We start from the raw sequence: 18,822 nt of genomic DNA on the forward strand, positions 1-18,822 counted from the left end.
TATATAAGAATTGTTTAATGGTTTATTCTTTCAAGTTTCTCCTTATTTTGATTTACCTATCTACCCCATACAAACAGAGGCTGACATAAATTTAATAACTGTATTTCCAGTGAAGGGGCCTGGAGAAAGAGGCTAACATTTAACATAAAGAATCTTAGCTAGGACCTGCCTTGGAAGGGGACAAAAGCCTGGCCAAGGGCAGCAGCAAGGGAGCTATGTCTTGAAACAAGAGGAGACAGCTTGAGCACAGCAGGATTTCCTTAAAGGAGAAAAGGAAGAATAGATTGGTATAAAAGAAAAATTGTCCTCCCTCTGGTAGGGAAAGAAAGCAATGGAGGTCTTGGCTGTATCAAGCTTGGAGCTTGTTTGGAGAGGGGGCTAGTTTGTGGCTGGGGTAGGGCAGGGCAAAGGGAGGCATAGGTGCCAGTGCTCTTGGGGTCAGGGGTGAGAAGATAATCAGGCAATTTATAGGGCCCCTTAGTTGAGATAACAATAGTAGTAAAAGTAGTAATAGTTTTAACAGCTAACATTCTCTTGCATGTTTACCATATGCCAGAATATGTTTTAATGTTTTAAATATATATAATTATAAAAATATAAATATATATTAAATATGTTATAAATATGTTTTAAATATATATAATATAAATATATAATGTTTTACATATACATGTGTAAATATATATATATATATAAATGTTAAAAATACATATGTGTGTGTGTGTGTGTGTGTATAGTTCCATGCCCACTGTGAGGCCTTGACTCACAACCCTAAGATCTACAGACTGAACCTGCCAGGCACCTGTTTTTATTACATCAATTAAATCCTCACAACAAAACTATGAAGTACTATTCGACCGTTTTATAGAAGGGCAAACTGAGGCATAGAGAGGTTAACTAACCTGCTTGAGGTCACATGGATAGGAAATGTAAAAGGAGGTTATTACATGGTTATGAAATAGAAGATTGTATTGTCTGTTAGTCAAATTGCCATATATCCCCTAAAGGAAATCAAGTATAGCTTTTGCTAGGCTAGCATACATTTTGTGCGGTGATACGGCATGGTCATTAGATTTGGGTGCAAAGCCCCTTTAACAGAGCAGTGCACAGAGGAAATAGGCTGCTCTCTTCAGTAGCTTAGTATGTTTCCTTGGTGAGAATTTTTGGAATGCTGGGCACACCCTGGTTTAAGTATGCAAGCACAGTCCAAAGTGAAATTTCAATGACTATTTTTCTTTTCATTTGCCTTAACGGTTATCACAGCATTATAATGAAAGGCAGACTGCAAAGATTCTTCAGTTATAAACAGGGAGACCAAAAATACCAGACTGTGTCGCTCATTTTTTGATTACATAACACACTTTCCAGTCATCCTAAGGTGACTTGACAAAATTAGAAAAACTTGTAAATTCTTACCTGTGTGACATGGTTGGAAGTGTTCCACTGCAAAAGTACAAGTTTTCCTTCTCTTACTGGGATTTAAGTTTGGGCAACGGAATTCCCTTCTTTTACTTAAATCAGCGCCTAGTTGGGAACTATGCAAAACCTACCTGGGGGAAATAAGTATTTTTAAGATATCATGTTATAGGGCATTATGTTTAAAAATTGAAGAAAATAAAAGATTGTTTTCACCATAGCTTTAGTAATTACAGGACAAAGGATAAATTCTGGGCTAGACTTTACAGGAAAGAAAAGATCTCACGGTGGCCGCAGGAGGCAGCAGGAAACAATTTACTTTGGCTCCAAGAGATTCTAGAATCTCCTGACCTATTTTTACATTTATTCAAATGTAAACTTATATTAGAAAAAAAAAAAAGTCCGAGGAAACACTAAGAATTTATTCTAATTACCGGTGAAATTCCCCAGACCGGAGCAGTGCTTACATACATTAGAATTTAAATAAGCGGCTGCTGATTTGAAGTCCACCTGGAGAGCCACGAGTTCCCCTGTCCAGGGCCCCTCCAAGCCAACACAAAGTCTGTGGATGATATATAAGAATTGTTTAATGGTTTATTCTTTCAAGTTTCTCCTTATTTTGATTTACCTGTCTACCCCATACAAACAGAGGCTGACATAAATTTAATAACTGTATTTCCAGTGAAGGGGCCTGGAGAAAGAGGCTAACATTTAACATAAAGAATCTTAGCTAGGACCTGCCTTGGAAGGGGACAAAAGCCTGGCCAAGGGCAGCAGCAAGGGAGCTATGTCTTGAAACAAGAGGAGACAGCTTGAGCACAGCAGGATTTCCTTAAAGGAGAAAAGGAAGAATAGATTGGTATAAAAGAAAAATTTATTAGACAAAGTCAAAGCCTCTAATGCCAAATTTAAATAACATTCCTAAAGCAGAAAGTACGCAGGCAGGAAAATCTTCCAGCTTCCAGCAAGCAGTGAAGAAAAATTCAACCGTGGGAGCACGGATTTAAAGGATTTAATGACGCTTTAAAAAAAAAAAAAAAAAAGCAGGCGGGGCGGAGAAATCCACTCAAACTTGACTCAGGAAATGGGAAGTTTATTGAGTAAACAAGCGGTAGCCAGACACACCTGCGACAACGAGGGACTATCTCTACTGCCTCCCGGTCACATCCGGGTACTTCTCTACCAACTCCTGAAGTTCCGACGTGCGAGCCGTTAGGTTTATTTGAAACACACGAAGAGCCAATCCATCGGCGCCTGAGGGGAGGGTGCGGAGAGCAGTGACCAATCACCGCCCCTCTGGAGACCGCAGCCTATGGGAAGGAGGTTGACATCACGCGCCAATCGGCATGGCTTTTAGAGAAGGAGGCTCATTTTTTGAATTGGTTGTGGCTGACACCCTCGAGGAATGGCGGTACCAGTAAGGGGAATCAGTGCTTGAACAGGTGGACTTCCGAGGCGTTTTTTTGAGAGTGGTGAGGACTTTGTGGATGTGGGTTGGGGAGGTGGGAGTGGGCCAACGTCCCCGGAGCACTGGGCTCCTTTTCTTGTCGGACTGCCCCACCCGATGACCGCGAATTCCGAAGCAGCCCTGCTCAGGTTTCCTGGCTCTGGAAACTCCCCCACTGCGCTCCCAACAGCTAAGCAGTGACGCGCAGTGGGATCCCGAAGTCCCGGTCGTTGGGCATCTTCATCCCTCACCTGGTGAGATATTTCTTCCGGAAGAAGGTCTGGGTGAAGGGAGGGAGTTGGGAAGAGTGGTCTTGACAAGCCGCCTTGTCCCTGCGGTTCTGGCTGCCCACGCTGCTGCCTTTGGGGGCTTATCTTAGAGTGCTTAGTGGTTTCGCTCTAGGATTCTTCTTGGTGCCTTCTGTGTAGGAAGTAGACTTTAGTTTTTATAAACGCCAGCCCATTCCGGCCTCCGCCTAACACCGCCCCCCCACCGCCCGCTTGCGCCTTCCTCCGGGGTACAGATTTATTTGGCTTTGTGGTTAAAACTGGAGCCTCTGGAATCAGCCCGGGTTTGAATCCCTGTTTTACTGACTTGGATGGTTACTTGAGCTCTCTTTTCTAGGCTTCTTTATGACATGGAGACAGTAATAGTACCTGCCTCTTAGGATGGTTTCAAAGATTAATACAAGTAAAAGACTTAGAACAATGTCACATATTAAGCGTTAAGTATTAACATAATGTTTTTAATGTTAGCACTAATGTTATTGTTGTCAGTAACACCACCATCATATCCAGTATTTCATTTAGCTCTTCTGAAAAATGATTATCTAAAAAAATAAGTAAAAGGAAACCTAAAGTGGTATTTGTTTAAGTGACGGATTTCTCTTTGGAATGAAAAGAGGCATGTGTTGTAGTTATTTAGTCAAAAGCTGCTTGATTATGTTCTTGGATGAGAAATAAGCTGTATTGGTTTATGAGCACTAATCCTCTTATACAAGTTTACAGAATACATGAATGTGAAAAAGTTATGAGTGTATTTCCGTTTTTAATCAGAGTGCTGATGTTGTCATCAACTTTCCATACAACTCTCTTTTTTTTCCTAAAATTTGAAGCTATTTCAGCAATATATTGATCATATACATACAGTATTATCAGACACAGTTTTAATTTTTAATTACCTATTTTGATGGCCTTTAAACAGGCATAAAAGAAAAGGTAAACTCATAAGGTGTTTTTGATTATTAAAATCTCCCTCCTTCATTCTTTAAAGTATGTTGGTTTATCTCTTGACTATTTTTAAGGTTCTTTTAAGGGAACTTTGAGTGATAGCCTTTGTAGAATCTTTCTTACTGAGAACTTTTAAGTGTAAGAGACTTAAAAAAAAATAAGGACTGGATAGAATTTGTCATTGATTCTAAGTAGAGACTGTTACTAACAACTAATGGGGCATTCCTTTGGAGAGCCTTAGAATAATGATTGCTAGGGATGTATGGTAAGACAATTAAACATGTTCACATTGTGAATATTATGAAAGTTAATAATTGCCCCTTTATGATGCCATATATTCAGTTTTCATCACAACTGGATTTGAGTTGTGCTATCTTCTTAGATGTGGAAACTGAGCGCAGAGTTGAGACAGGAAGCTGGGTTTCCTGGCTTTGAAGTGTGAGCCTAACAGTTATGCTTAGTCTTTGGATATTATTAATGTGCATATATTCATGCTACTTAGCATCAACATCTAGGTATGATGTTAATGGCACCTTACTAAATGCTGTTTCTCCATAGCATATAGTTTATTTAAACCATTACTTTGATAAAAAGCTGGTGGAAGATATTTGTTTATTTTATTAATGTAAAAAAAGTAGGAGGCGAAAGTAGGTCAGACATGTACCAGATAAAGATAGGGCCTCCTCTTTATATTTGCCCAATATTCTGGAAATTAACTTGAGGATAATAAGCTTACATAATACCCTTGATATGAATTGATGAAAATTCATTTAACTTTTTCTTTATTTCCTGTTTGCCTAGCTTTTCAACTCTTAGGTCCTGAAGTCTTAAAAAAAAAAAAAAAAAAAAAAAAAAAAGGTTTCCTTAAATGTCCAGAGTCATATTGGCATTAACCCATGTGTAATTTTCTTGTTAAATCTTTTAAAGGAGAGATGATAGTAAATTAATAAGAAAATACAGATAAGAGAGCAATCTCTCACAAGATATACAGAGACATCCGCAGAGAATGAGTCAAAAGCAGTGGGTTGGGAGTTGAAAGTTGTGCTAGGTGGAGAATTGAGTACTATTCAGTGTAACTAGGTGTGTGGAGTAAATCGTGATCTGTGATTGAAAAATGCTGAGAAATACATTGTGGCTGGAGCTTGGGATATATGTGGACTGTGGGAATTAAACAGGAGATGAGGTTGAAGAGGTAGGCTAGGATGAAACTGTACACCTACACCTGATGGTGAATTTGGACTTGACAATATAGGGAAGAGTGTTCATGGAAGTTTAAGCAGGAAAGTGATATGGTCACATTTGCTTTTAGGATGATAAAGTTGTTTGGAGCTGTTGTAGTTGACCAAGTGGCCATTGTAGCATTGAGCATAGAGAAATGGGGCCAGGTCTCAGCTCCTTTTTCTAAAATTTGAAGCTGTTTTGGCAATAAATTAACAATCAGAGATAACCCAGTGAGGTTCCAGAATACTTGAGATAGGATTGGTAGGAACTTGGGGGAGGGCAAATAAAGTAGAGGGAAGAGTAAGGATAGATCTAGTTTTTGACAGGGATTATTTGAGTGATGATGGTAGTGTTGTAAATGAAGATAGGAAAAGAAGAATGGATTGGTTGAGGCAAAGGGATGGAGAAGGAAGGAGGTAGAATATTTATGACCACCTTCTGAATTTTCATTATGTCAGGTAATGTTCTGAGTACTTTTCATACGTTGTTACTTTTACTATATTCCTATCAGGTAGTAGTATGTTTTACAGAAGGGGAAACTGAGGCTCAGAAGTTGAATGACATTTCTTTGGTTCAGTATTAAGAAAAATGAGTAATACTGCTTTTTATAAATTCTAGATATAAAAGTAGAGCCTCTAATGCATGTTTTTGTCCAATACTCAAGTATTTTTATTCAATCTTTATTTTTTTCAGCCAACAGAGAAGAGTACTAATAATGGCTGACAATAGTGTCTTAACATCTACTACTGGGAGGACAAGCTTGGCAGACTCCTCTATTTTTGATTCTAAAGTTACTGAAATTTCTAAGGAAAATGTATTTATTAGATCTGCTTCATATGTTGAAGGTAAACCTATTAATCAGCTTTAAAACAGCAAATCACTGTTTTAATCCTAAACTTTCTGACTAGAAATTTAGAATTTAACTATAATACTGTTAAGCTACAGTAGTTATTGAGTAAATATTTGTTGACAATCTCTTTATACTTTGTAGATTTTTTAGAGTTTTTACTTCAATTCAGTTAGTTAATATATAGTGTTATATTAGTTTCAGGTGTATAATATAGTAATTCAGTACTTCCATACATCACCCTGTGCTCATCACATATTTAAACTGCCCCCCCCCATCAGTTTGTTTTCTATAATTAAGAGTCTGTTTTTTCTTTGTCTCTCTCTCTCTCTCTTATTTCTTTCACTTTGCTTGTTTTGTTTCTTAAATTTCACACGAGTGAAATTATATGGTATTTGTCTTTCTCTGACTGACTTAGTTCTCTTGGCATTATACCGTCTAACACCATCCATGTTGTTGCAAATGGCAACATTTCATTCTTTTTATGGCTGAGTAATATTTAATTATATTTATATTCCACATCTTTATCTGTTCACCAATTGATGATGGATATACTTGGCTTCCATAATTTGGCTATTGTAGATAAAGCTGCTATAAACATATGGGTGTGTGTATCCCTTTGAATTAGTATTCTTGTATTCTTTGAATAAATACCCAGTAGTGCAGTTGATGGCTCATAAGGTAGCTCTATCTTTAACTTTATGAAGAACCTCCATACTGTTTTCCACAGCAGCTGTATCAGTTTGCATTCCCACTAACTGCACAAGAGGGTTCCTTTTCTCCACATCCTCACCAACATCTGTTATTTCTTGTGGTGTTGATTTTAGCCACTTATACTGTATAGATTTTTGATTATTGTTTGGATTAATGCTTCCCAGCTTTGAAGGAGAAAGCTTCATATTCGTATTTTTGAGTATTACTTTTTCTATATATGAGGGCAGTCCAGCTGCAACATTGTTAGAATTTATCCAGTTACGACTGGTTAGGTGAAAAGCCACTTCTTCCCTTAACCACTTTATAAATGGGTCTGTCCTGAATTTGCATGCACTGTTGAAGAGGATGGCTTTGCAAAATAGTGAATGCTTTTTTTGGTTACGAGGAGTACTCATTAATGTACTGTATACTCCATGGCAATTTGTTTTTTCTTTCTCTAAAGTGATAGATGGCCAAATTTTAAAAATAAACTGAGAATTAAGTTGTTTTAGTTTTAGAGAACGTTATGATCTCCTCAAAGACAGAAAAATATGCCAGATATAGCCAAAACAGGGATTAGGAACTGTTTTTGTTTTTTTTTTTAAATTAACACATAACATATTTTTATTTCAGTGGTACAGATCTGTGATTCATTAATTCACAGAACTCACCATAGCACATACCCTTCACAATGTCCATCACCCAGCCACCCCATCCTTTCCACCCCCTTCCCCTCCAGCAACCCTCAGTTTGTTTACTGAGAGTAAGAGTCTCTTATGGTTTGTCTCCCTCTCTGGTTTCATCTTGTTTAATTTTTCCTTCCCTTCCCCTATGATCCTCTGTCTTCTTTCTCAAATTCCTCGTATCAGTGAGATCATATGATAATTGTCTTTTCTCTGATTGACTTATTTCGCTTAGCATAATACCCTCTCCATCCATGTCATTGCAAAAGGCAAGATTTCTCCTTTTTTTGGCTGCATAGTATTCCACTGTTCCATTGTATATCTGTTGATAGACATCTGGGCCCTTTCCTTCGTTGGGTTGTTGTGGACATCGCTGCTATAAACATTGCAGTGTAAGTGCCCCTTTGGATCATTATATTTGTATCTTTAGGATAAATACCCAGTAGTGCAATTGCTGGTTCATAGGGTAGCTCTATTTTCAGCTTTTTGAGGAACCTCTATACTGTTTTCCAGAGTGGCTGTACCAGCTTGCATTCCCACCAACAGTGTAGGAGGGTTCCCCTTTCTCCACATCCTCACCAACATCTGTTGTTTCCTGACTTGTTAATTTTAGCCATTCTGACTGGTATGAGGTGGTATGTCAATGTGCTTTTGATATGTATTTCCCTGATACTGAGTGATGTTGAGCACTTTGTCATGTGTCTGTTGGCCATTTGGATGTCTTCTTTGCAGAAATGTCTGTTCATGTCTTCTACCCATTTCTTGGTTAGATTATTTGTTCTTTGTATCTTGAGTTTGATAAGTTCTTTATAGATTTTGGATATTAGCCCTTTATCTGATATGCCATTTTCAAATATCTTCTCCCATTCTGTCAGTTGTCTTTTGGTTTTGTTGACTATTTCCTTTGCTGTGCAAAAGCTTTTGATTTTGATGAAGTCCCAGTAGTTCATTTTTGCCCTTGCTTCCCTTGCCTTTGGCGATGTTTCTAGGAAGAAGTTGAGGCTGAGGTGGAAGAGGTTGCTGCCTGTGTTCTCCTCAAGGATTTTGATGGATTCCTTTCTCACATTGAGGTCCTTCATCCATTTTGAGTCTATTGTTGTGTGTGGTGTAAGGAAATGGTCCAGTTTCATTCTTCTGCATGTGGCTGTCCAATTTTCCCAACACCATTTGTTGAAGAGACTGTCTTTTTTCCATTGGACATTCTTTCCTGCTTTGTTGAAGATTAGTTGACAGTAGAGTTGAGGGTCTGTTTCTGGGCGCTCTGTTCTGTTCCAGTGATCTATGTGTTTGTTTTTGTGCCAGTACCGTACTGTCTTGATGATCACAGCTTTGTAATAGAGCTTGAAGTCTGGAATTGTGATGTTGCTAGCTATGGTTTTCTTTTTCAACATTCCTCTGGCTATTTGGGATCTTTTCTGGTTACATAAAAATTTTAGGATTATTTTTTCCATTTCTTTGAAAAAAAATTGATGGGATTTTGATAGGAATTGCATTAAATGTGTAGATAGCTCTAGGTAGCATAGACATTTTCACAGTATTTGTTCTTCTAATCCATGAGCATGGAACATTTTTCCATTTCTTTGTGTCTTCCTCAATTTCTCTCATGAGTATTCTAGTTTTCTGAGTACAGATTCTTTGCCTCTTTGGTTAGATATATTCCTAGGTATCTTATGGTTTTGGGTGAAATTGTAAATGGGATCAACTCCTTTAGGAACTGCTGGTTTTGGTATTAGTACCTGATAAACATATGTAAACATTTTTAATTTTAATAGAAGAAATGCCTCAAATTGAAACGAGAATGATATTGGTTCAGGAAGCTGGAAAACAAGAAGAACTTCTAAAAGCTTTAAAGGTATGGAATTTTAGCCTTTTTTTAAAAATTTTTTTTTAGGAAAGGCTATTTTTCTTCCATCAGTGCTTAAATAATTTTATAGTTTTCTTAATCTTATACGTAAGTCTCTTTTCCACAGACTATTAAAATAATGGAAGTCCCTGTTATAAAGATAAGAGAAAGTTGTCCTGGAAAATCGGATGAAAAATTAATAAAAAGTGTTGTTAATATGGTAGGTCAAGCATTTCATTGCATGTGGCATGCTGCACTACTCTTGATTGTGTTCTTAAATTCCGTTTAATGGTGATGGGACCTATATACCAGCTCTATTAGTTTGTGAGGACTGCTATAACAAAATACCAAGACTGGGTGGCTTAAACAACAGAAATGTATTTTCTCAAAGTTCTGGAGACTAGAAGTCTCAAATCAAGATGTTGGCAGGTTTGGTTTTTCTTCAGGTCTCCCTCCTTGGCTTGCAGATGGCCACCACTTTTTTGTTATGTCTTCCCTTGGCCCTTCTGGCATGCACATCCCTGATAACTCTGTGTGTCTAAATTTCCTCTTCTCGTAAGTATACCAGTTAGATTGGATTAGGGCCCACCTGGTGACCTCATTTAACCTTAATTACCTCTTAAAAGTCCCTGTATTCAAATACAGTCTCATTTTGAGGTACGGGGGTTAGGACTTCAATGTGAATTTTGAGGATATACAATTCAGCTCATTACATCAGCCTAGCAAATAAAGTCCAATTCACCTATTCAGAATTTTCTTCTAAATGATTCCATTCTTTTTGCATAGGAGTCATGTAGGTACTTAAATATCTTCATTCTTTTTCATAGATGTATATTATAAAATGTTAAACAGTAAATTAGCCTTTTTATAGTCTACATTTGCCACATGACAACTACCTATATGTTTCCTATCTTTCTCTTATTTCCTTCATATATACTGAAATGATTAAGTTAATCTTCACCCTTCTTGTAGATACTAAGTGCAATAGTATTTTTTCTATTTTCATTTCTATAAATCATTCTGAAGTTGATTACGCAGGAAGAACTGTTAAATGTGGCATCATTTTCATAGTGAGAATAAAAAGTAATAGTGGACATCTTTCTAATGTATCTTACTATCAAAATGTGTATACTTAAATCATCATTTTAGTTTTATATGTTTATTAGATGATTTATAATGAGTAAGCCATGTCAAAAGTCATGCCTTTATAATACTAATATTCAAAATTTAATATCAATATAGATGGAGATATGTTTATATAAAAATACAAATAAGTAAAGAAATAAGGCTGTTCACTATTAAGTATAATGCTTATTACACAATAAAAGTACTATTTAAATTTAAAAGTTTACTACAAATATAAAAATAAAAGTATCGATAGTGAATTGATTTTTAGGTGTTATTTAGAGTTAAATGAATTAATTTTATAATCTATAAATAATTTTTATTTCTAATAACCACCTGAAAAAAATCAAGGAAATTAAAGTGCCCTTTGTAAAGATGGAATCACTGGAAGAATTTGAAAGTTTGGATTCTCCAGAATTTGAAAATGTATTCATAGTCATGGACTTCCAGGATTCCATTTTTGATGAGTTACACAAGACTGATTGTAGAATTATTGGACCACCAGTTATCTTAAACTGTGCCCAAAAAGGAGAGGTAAGAAAATACACATTTATTATGACTTTCAAGGTTAAATTTTTATTCATGAATTTGTGAAAATTCATAAGCAGAAAAATCCTGTTAATTGTTGGGAATATGTAAGATTTAGAACAGGGGTAGTATTGGCTACTCTAATATTGTTTTAAAAATCTTTCTATTGTAAAAAAAAAAAATCTTTCTATTGTAACTTTTTGGAGTGAAAATCTAAGACTTTTGGAAGTTAAATAATGACAATTAACATATTTGTGTGTATATATACATACATAAATATCTTAATACCTAAAATGTCTTGGGAAGAAATAATTTGTTAAACGTGGATTCTAGAAATGTATATAAATATATAAACTTACTTTCTTCCACAGAATAAATACACACTTCCATTTTTATTTGTTACTGCATGGTTTAAAATTAAAGAAATTATTTTTATTAAAATATTTTTTATTAAAATAAATAATAATTTTTTATTAAAAATATTTTTAATATTGGGTTGTAAATTTAAGTTTATTTACTTTAAGTAATCTCTACACCCAATATGGGGCGTGAACTCCCGACCCATAGGTAAGGAGTCTCATGCTCTTCCAACTAAGCCAGCCAGGTACCCCAGTTTTTTGTTTTTAATAACATTTCAGTGTTAGAGTTGTAGTAGAGTTAGTCTATATGCTTTGGTTTTGTTGCTACATTTTGCCGTCCTTAAGCTTGCCTTATTAACTTAAAATTGTTTAGGTCAATTTTGTGCTTCTTTTGTTATAGATACTTAGTAACGTGCATGATAATCCTTAATTCTCTGTTTTGATTCAGAGGTGTTGCTTTCAAAAACCAAGTAAATCTTTCAAGATCAAAATTGTGAAATACTTACATAATGGTGGAAATTATGTAACTATACCTATTTTTTTAACCATTCTTTTTCCATTATATATATATATATATCTCCATTGCTAAAGTTATTTATTATTTGCATGTTTTTAGCTCAAAAATTGGAATCATATTTGGTTCAAGTATATGTGTAATTTACGTGGTGTTTGTTATAAAATATTTTGAACTGTTTTAATTTTAATTAGAATCATTTACAATAGTCTATGGAGTCTTAAATTTTTCCTAGTAGATAAAACTTTGAATGTGTCAAAGTATATTTTAGAACTAAAAGTTTGCATATAAATGTGTTTCATTTGCCAGTAGTTAAGTGTGTTTAGATTATGTCTGTCAAATATGAATTAGGAGTTATGGGGGATTTTTGTATTATAAAACTTGTAATCTGTTTTTTGCTATTTTTTGGTTGCATATTAAAAAATGCAAGAAATCTTTGGATTGACAAAGTTGATTGGCAAGAGGGGGAAATATGTTTTAGCTTGAAAAGATGTGTTCTCTTCTCTACTGTAAACTCACAGATTTAAAATTGTTGTGTCCTTTAGCCTTTGCCTTTTTCATGTCGCCCACTCTATTGTACAAGCATGATGAATCTAGTACTATGCTTTACTGGATTTAGGAAAAAAGAGGAACTAGTAAGTATTTCAAAACATTCTATTCAAGGAATATTTTTTCCAGCCAAATAAATTTAAATTGACACTTTTTTGGTTAATTATATCATAGTTTTATTTTAAACATATTGAAGGAGAATTTATGAATATACTGTTTGAAATTTTATGAAGAAACATTCTGAGGAGCCTTGTAAAAAAACATTTTGTGGTGCTGGGTGGCCCAGTGGTTAAAGTCTTTGCCTTTGGCTCAGGTCATGATCACAGGGTCCTTGGATGGAGCCCTGCATCGGGCTCTCTGCTCGGCAGGGAGCCTGCCTCCTCCTCTCGCTCTCTCTCTCTGCCTGCCTCTCTGCCTACTTGTGATCTGTCAAATAAACAAATAAAAATCTTAAAAAAAAAAACATTTTGTTTGACAGGCGTATGAATTAAGAGAAAAACTTCATTATTATTGGATCCATTTAAATTGTCTTTTTGTTAAGTATCATCAGCCACATTCTTTGAAGTTTTTGTTAATACATTACATTTTTTTGTTTTACAAATCCAACCTTAAAGTATATTCATTGCTCTAGAGAATTCATAGAAATTTTCTGATTCATAAAATTTTCTTTGTTGGAGCTAATGGGGTATTACTGTGACTGTGGGAAGAATCTTGGTGTTATATAACTTGGTGTTTAAAAAAAACAGTCTTCTGTTTAGGTTGTATGAAAGCCAGTTGTTTAAATTTTGGGTAATTATCTTTATTAGCTTATCTCTATGTATAATTTTGCCTGTGCCAATTAGGCAATGAATTTTTAATTTTTTTGACGTAAAATTCATAACTGTATAAAAATTCTTAAATGTACTTTATAAATAAAAATTATTCAGTAGATCCTAAATGACTTCTAAACATAATTTAAAATTTTGTTCAAATTAATCATAAAGTTAATGTTGCCTAATTTTTCTTTTGAGGTCAGATTGGTGACATTGGTTCATCACATGGGTGGAGTTATTCGAAAAGACTTTAATTCAAAAGTTACACACTTGGTGGCAAATTGTACACAAGGAGAAAAATTCAGGGTATGTAAACTTGGGTGCATTTCAGTATAGCATTTTGGAGGGGGATGGATTTAATAACAGCACTTTCATCCCATCTATTTTTCCCATAGTTTATTGAGGATCAGAAATTCAATTTTTGCTATATGTACATTTAGTAAAAATTTTAAATCAAAGGAGCATGGCCCTTTTTAGGTTTTTAAGGAAGCAATGGTACCTGAATTGGTCTTGAAATAAGTAGAATTTGTGAATGAGTAGAATTGTGGAGGTTTGGTAGATGGGTAACATTTCAGACAGTTGATTAATATTAGCAAAGTTTACTATAAGCATTGGTGAATAAGGGGGTTGGGAAGTGTTGAGCAGATATTTCACTCTTGTCTAAGTGGTCTTAATAAGCACAAAGCTTTGTTTTTTATAAGATGATTGTGAGATTTAACTAGTACAAACTATAAAAGAACAGGAGAAACTAATTAGAATTAAAATCTTAGTTAAAGATTGTACTTGAATATCTTAGGAAGAATTTATCACCTTGTTCCCACCCTCCATCAGTGTATTTATGTAACAAATGGTAATTTTTTGGTAATGTTGAATTCCTGAGAGGTATACTTTCCAATTCATATCTTAGTTTTTTGTGACTTAATCAGATATTTTCTTCTGTAGTCCTGTCTTGGGGTCAGTACTTCCAAGGAAGTAAACATGGAAAAATAGAAATATAATAAAATAAAGATGAACTTAGCTTCAGAGTTATATTTATTTAAAATAAGGAAATGATTTGGACATCATGGAACTTGTTCTAAATTTTTTAACCTAACTTGTATGATCGAAAGACAGTTTTTGTGTTAATTTTTCTTTATATTTTGTCATAAAGCAGATGAATAATGATCTAAAGCTGCAAAAATCTCTGTGTGTAAAACTGCTTAGAAATTCCATGAATGCAGTTATTTAAGGTGAAAATTCATTGTAATTAATGTTTATATTTTTAGATTGCTGTGAGTCTGGGCACTCCAATTATGAAGTCAGAATGGATTTATAAAGCTTGGGAAAGGCGGAATGAACAGTAAGTGTTTAGAAATTCAGTAGTTCAATATTTGAATTAAGTATGTTATGAAGATAAATCCAAGTGTCCAAACCCTTAAATTCATGGATAGCATAGACAAAATGAATTTAGTCTTTAGGTAGCCTAAAGAATAAAGTCTAGGAGGAGCAAAGTTATAAAAAAAAATTATAAAAAATTAAAAGTTGGAAGAAGTCTGTGATATCTTCAGACTCTTCCTTGTGAAATAATTTTGATTATCATTAGCATTTTAAAACTATTAGGTAAAAACTTAATGCATCTGGATATTTAGATTGTTACATTTTTTCACTGTGTTTTTCTGGTTACTTTCTAAGTGGTGATTACAATTGGTAACGTGTTAAGCTTTCCAACTTCGAAATTCCTTGCTATTCTACTACATCATTACTTAACATTTCATGAAACTATAAAACCCCTGGAATACAGAGAATATTTCATATACAGAGCAAGGATTTGAATCTTGTAAAGACTACTTGTGATCGAATTTTGTTAGAAGTTACTTTGGGGATTACCAAGGATGCACCAATTTTTTTTTTTAACTGATGTTTTTGTGAACATTTCAGGACTACATGTAAAATATTTTCAATAAGTAGATATCCTGAAAACCTTGAGAATTATTATAGATTTATAAATTGATATACTTAACTGAATTTAAGTTAAGCTGGTTTTAGAAGAGTGTATTTTCTTTTTAGGGATTTCTGTGCTTCAGTTGATGACTTTAGAAATGAATTTAAAGTTCCTCCTTTTCAAGATTGCATTTTAAGTTTCTTAGGATTTTCAGATGAAGAAAAAACCAATATGGAAGAAATGACTAAAATGCAAGGTAGAATGTACTATATTTTTTATTTTTTATTTATTTATTTATTTTTTGAATATACTATAATTTAAAAGTTATATTTTTTCCCCACTCTTGCTTAATCATCTCCTGGAGAATATGCCTCTTTAAAAATTCAGGTTTGGAGATAAATAGTTCAGTTTTTTTATGCTTGCATGTATTTCTCTTTAGGAGGTAACTGTTTACCTGTTGGAGATGAAAGATGCACTCACCTTGTAGTTGAAGAGAATGTAGTAAAAGAACTTCCATTTGAACCTTCGAAAAAACTTTATGTGGTCAAGCAGGAGGCAAGTAATTCTAGAATAAGATTGGCTTTTTTTTTTTTTTTTTAAAGATTCTATTTATCTATTTGACACAGAGAGAGAGAGGTCACAAGCAGACAGAGAGGGTGGGGGAAGCAGGCTCCCTGCTGAGCAGAGAGCCTGATTCGGGACTCGCTCCCAGGACCCTGAGATCATGACCTGAGCTGAAGGCAGAGGCTTAACCCACTGAGCCATTCAGGCACCCCTGGCTTTTTTTTTTTTTTTTAAATATATAGAATTTTATTTTTATTTTATTTTTTATCTAACGTAAGCTCCACACCCAATGCGGGACTTGAACTCATGACACCGAAATTGAGATTTGCATGTTCTACCAACTGAGTCAGCTAGAAGCTCCAAGATTGGTTTTTTAAAAATACTACTAATCACTTCTCTGATAAGATAAATTCTTAATTAAATTTTTTTTTCTCCTACCTAGTGGTTCTGGGGGAGCATTCAAATGGATGCCCGAGCTGGAGAAACTATGTATTTATATGAAAAGGTATGCTTTTTTTGTCCATTAGTCATTTGTTCTGTGGATTTGATTGTGTAAAGATAACATTTCTGTCCAAAAAGAGCATGGTAGAATTGGCATACCAATCATCTTTTATGTCATGTTTAAGAGTTTGAGAATAATTGAACAATTAGATACTGAGTAACAGTTTGTGTAGATTTAAGTAAAACTAATGCAATAGAATTACTTTAATCTAATATATGTCATTTTGTGGTACTTCTTAGTGATGCCACTATGAACAATAAAATCCTATCTTTAGAAACTTAGAACCTTAAGGGAAAAATAGATAATACAATTATAGTGCAGAATATGTACTATAGTTGAGTAATTACTTTAACTAGCCTCACTTAGAGACTCGGGCAGGACTGAAAAGAGCAAATAAATGTTGAGCCAACTTTCTAGGCTAATCTTGTAAGGACATTCAAGTTTGATAGCAGATGGAGATGGTGTGAAGCTTAAAAGTATATTGAAATAGCAGGTAGTTTAGTGTGGCTCTAGATAAACAGTGTGGGAAAGAAGGCCAACAAATAAAGCTTATGATTTAGGTAGAACTAAGGAGTTTTTTATAATGTTAAAGAATTTAAGTATTGGGGACCATTGAAGAATATTAAGAGAAGAGATGTCATTAGAAAACTGACTCTAGTAGTAAATTGTAGGCAAGGAAAATGGAACCTTCATGCTAGATTGGTGAAGAGTGGTATCATTCACCAAAATGTGGCATAAAGTAGTAGAAGCAGACTTAAAGATTTTCTTTAGTTGGAGATTTAATTTGAATGGAATAATGAAGGTGAGGTGCAGATTTATTGTATTACTATAAAATCTAGATAGGTACTCTATTGTCTTGTCTTCTGACTCTTGTTCTCAGCATAAGGCTCTTACCCATAAAGTTTAAAAACTGCTTAAAATTTCAGGAGAGAACTTTTAAAGTCAAATGTTATTTGGCAAATATTGGAGAGCATTATGTCCAGGCACTGTGCTCAATGCTAAGGATGCAGTGAACAAACTATGAGTGGTCCCTGCCCTCTGGAGTTTATGGCCTAATGGGGGACTAGACAGTAAACAAGCTTACGGACGAATATGGAATGGTGATAGAGCTGTGAAGAAACAGAATGAGGTGCTTGGGGATGGGCAATTACAGTGGTCCCTGGACTGTTGTGTTTTATGACTCTTCTAAACTACCTGGCAGAGTATGGAGTGGTAAAATTATTGTGCAGAATCCAGATTTTGTTAGACTTGTAAATATATTTTTCTTCTGCTCCTGTCTCAGTATAGAACCAAGGAAGTAAAATTGAGCTTTTGTGCTTTTGATTGCAGGCTAATACTCCTGAGCTCAAGAAATCAGTGTCACTGCTTTCTCTAAATACCCCAAACAGCAATCGCAAAAGACGTCGTTTAAAAGAGACCCTTGCTCAGCTTTCAAGAGAGACAGACATGTCACCTTTTCCTCCCCGTAAGCGCCCGTCAGCTGAACATTCCCTTTCTATAGGGTCACTTCTAGATATCTCCAACACACCAGAGTCTAGCATTAACTATGGAGGTAATTCACATTTTAAAAAATTGATCATTAAAATTTAGTGGAATGGAATAATTACTAGAATACAGATAAATCACTACCACAGAGAATATGAAAGGTTCTGCCTTTTATTACCTTTGTTCTAGCTGAGGAGAAAAAGCACAGAAAAATGCTTCCATTTAATGATTGCTTATTATATGCTAAGTGCTTTCTATATTTTATTTGTATATCACTCTAGAAAATGATAGAGCTGTTCAAAGAGCAAATTCTTAACATTAGCAAAACAAGATCACAGAGGGTGTCACATGTATTATGGAGAAAATTGGTACGGTGAAATCTGTGGAGGGTGAGCTCAGTTTGTTCTCAAATGATATAGGAAGGCCCTACAATTAACACTTTCCTCATGATCATCAATTTTTCCCCTGTATTTTTATTTTTTAATCTTCACACAAATATGTTGTTTTTTAGATTCAAGAAATAATCAAAACCTCTTGACCCCATGACTCTCTCTACTTATTATTCCGGTTCTTTTTTGTCTTTGACATGAGTACTCTTCAAAGAATTGCCTTGATCTGTTGTGTCATTTCCTTGCTTTTCATTGTCTTTTTCAACCCATTCCAATTGAACTTAAGCCCTTACTACATGAAATTGCTCTTGGTGAGGAGACTGACAGTTTTTTTTGTTTTTGTTTTTTTTTTAAGATTTTATTTATTTATTTGAGAAAAAGCATGAGCCAGGGGAGAGGCAGAGGGACAAGCATACGCCCTGCTGAGCCTAGAGGCTGACGTGGGGCTTAATCCCAGGACCCTGAGATCATGATCTGAGCTGAAGTCAGACACTTAACCAGCTGAGCCACGCAGGTTCACCAAGACTGACAGTTTTTATGCAGTCAGCAACATTTAACACATGAATAGCTATTTCTTCCTGGATGTAGTATTTTTCTCTTAACTTTTGTACCTCATTTCTCATTCTCCTTTGCCTAACTTCTCCAGTTCTAACCATTGAATGTTGTTCCTGAGTCATTTCTTCTCTATTGTATTC

The 18,822-nt window shown here is 34.9% G+C and overlaps 1 protein-coding gene across 1 annotated transcript in view; it reads left to right on the forward strand.

Moving 5' to 3' along the window:
* Positions 1-2,727: 2,727 nt before the first annotated feature.
* ECT2 (epithelial cell transforming 2) overlaps positions 2,728-18,822 on the forward strand; it is a 60,704-nt gene continuing 44,609 nt past the window's right edge. Inside the window, 12 exon segments of the mRNA XM_032842383.1 lie at positions 2,728-2,888; positions 6,007-6,158; positions 9,309-9,388; positions 9,507-9,599; positions 10,856-11,038; positions 12,451-12,540; positions 13,465-13,572; positions 14,532-14,605; positions 15,313-15,443; positions 15,627-15,742; positions 16,194-16,256; positions 17,583-17,805. Coding sequence (XP_032698274.1) covers positions 6,029-6,158; positions 9,309-9,388; positions 9,507-9,599; positions 10,856-11,038; positions 12,451-12,540; positions 13,465-13,572; positions 14,532-14,605; positions 15,313-15,443; positions 15,627-15,742; positions 16,194-16,256; positions 17,583-17,805 — 1,291 coding nt within the window. The 5' untranslated portion in view covers positions 2,728-2,888; positions 6,007-6,028.

The sequence above is a fragment of the Lontra canadensis genome, unplaced genomic scaffold, assembly GCF_010015895.1.
Source record: "Lontra canadensis isolate GAN:19392208 unplaced genomic scaffold, GSC_riverotter_1.0 scaffold129, whole genome shotgun sequence".
Lineage (NCBI taxonomy): Eukaryota > Metazoa > Chordata > Mammalia > Carnivora > Mustelidae > Lontra > Lontra canadensis.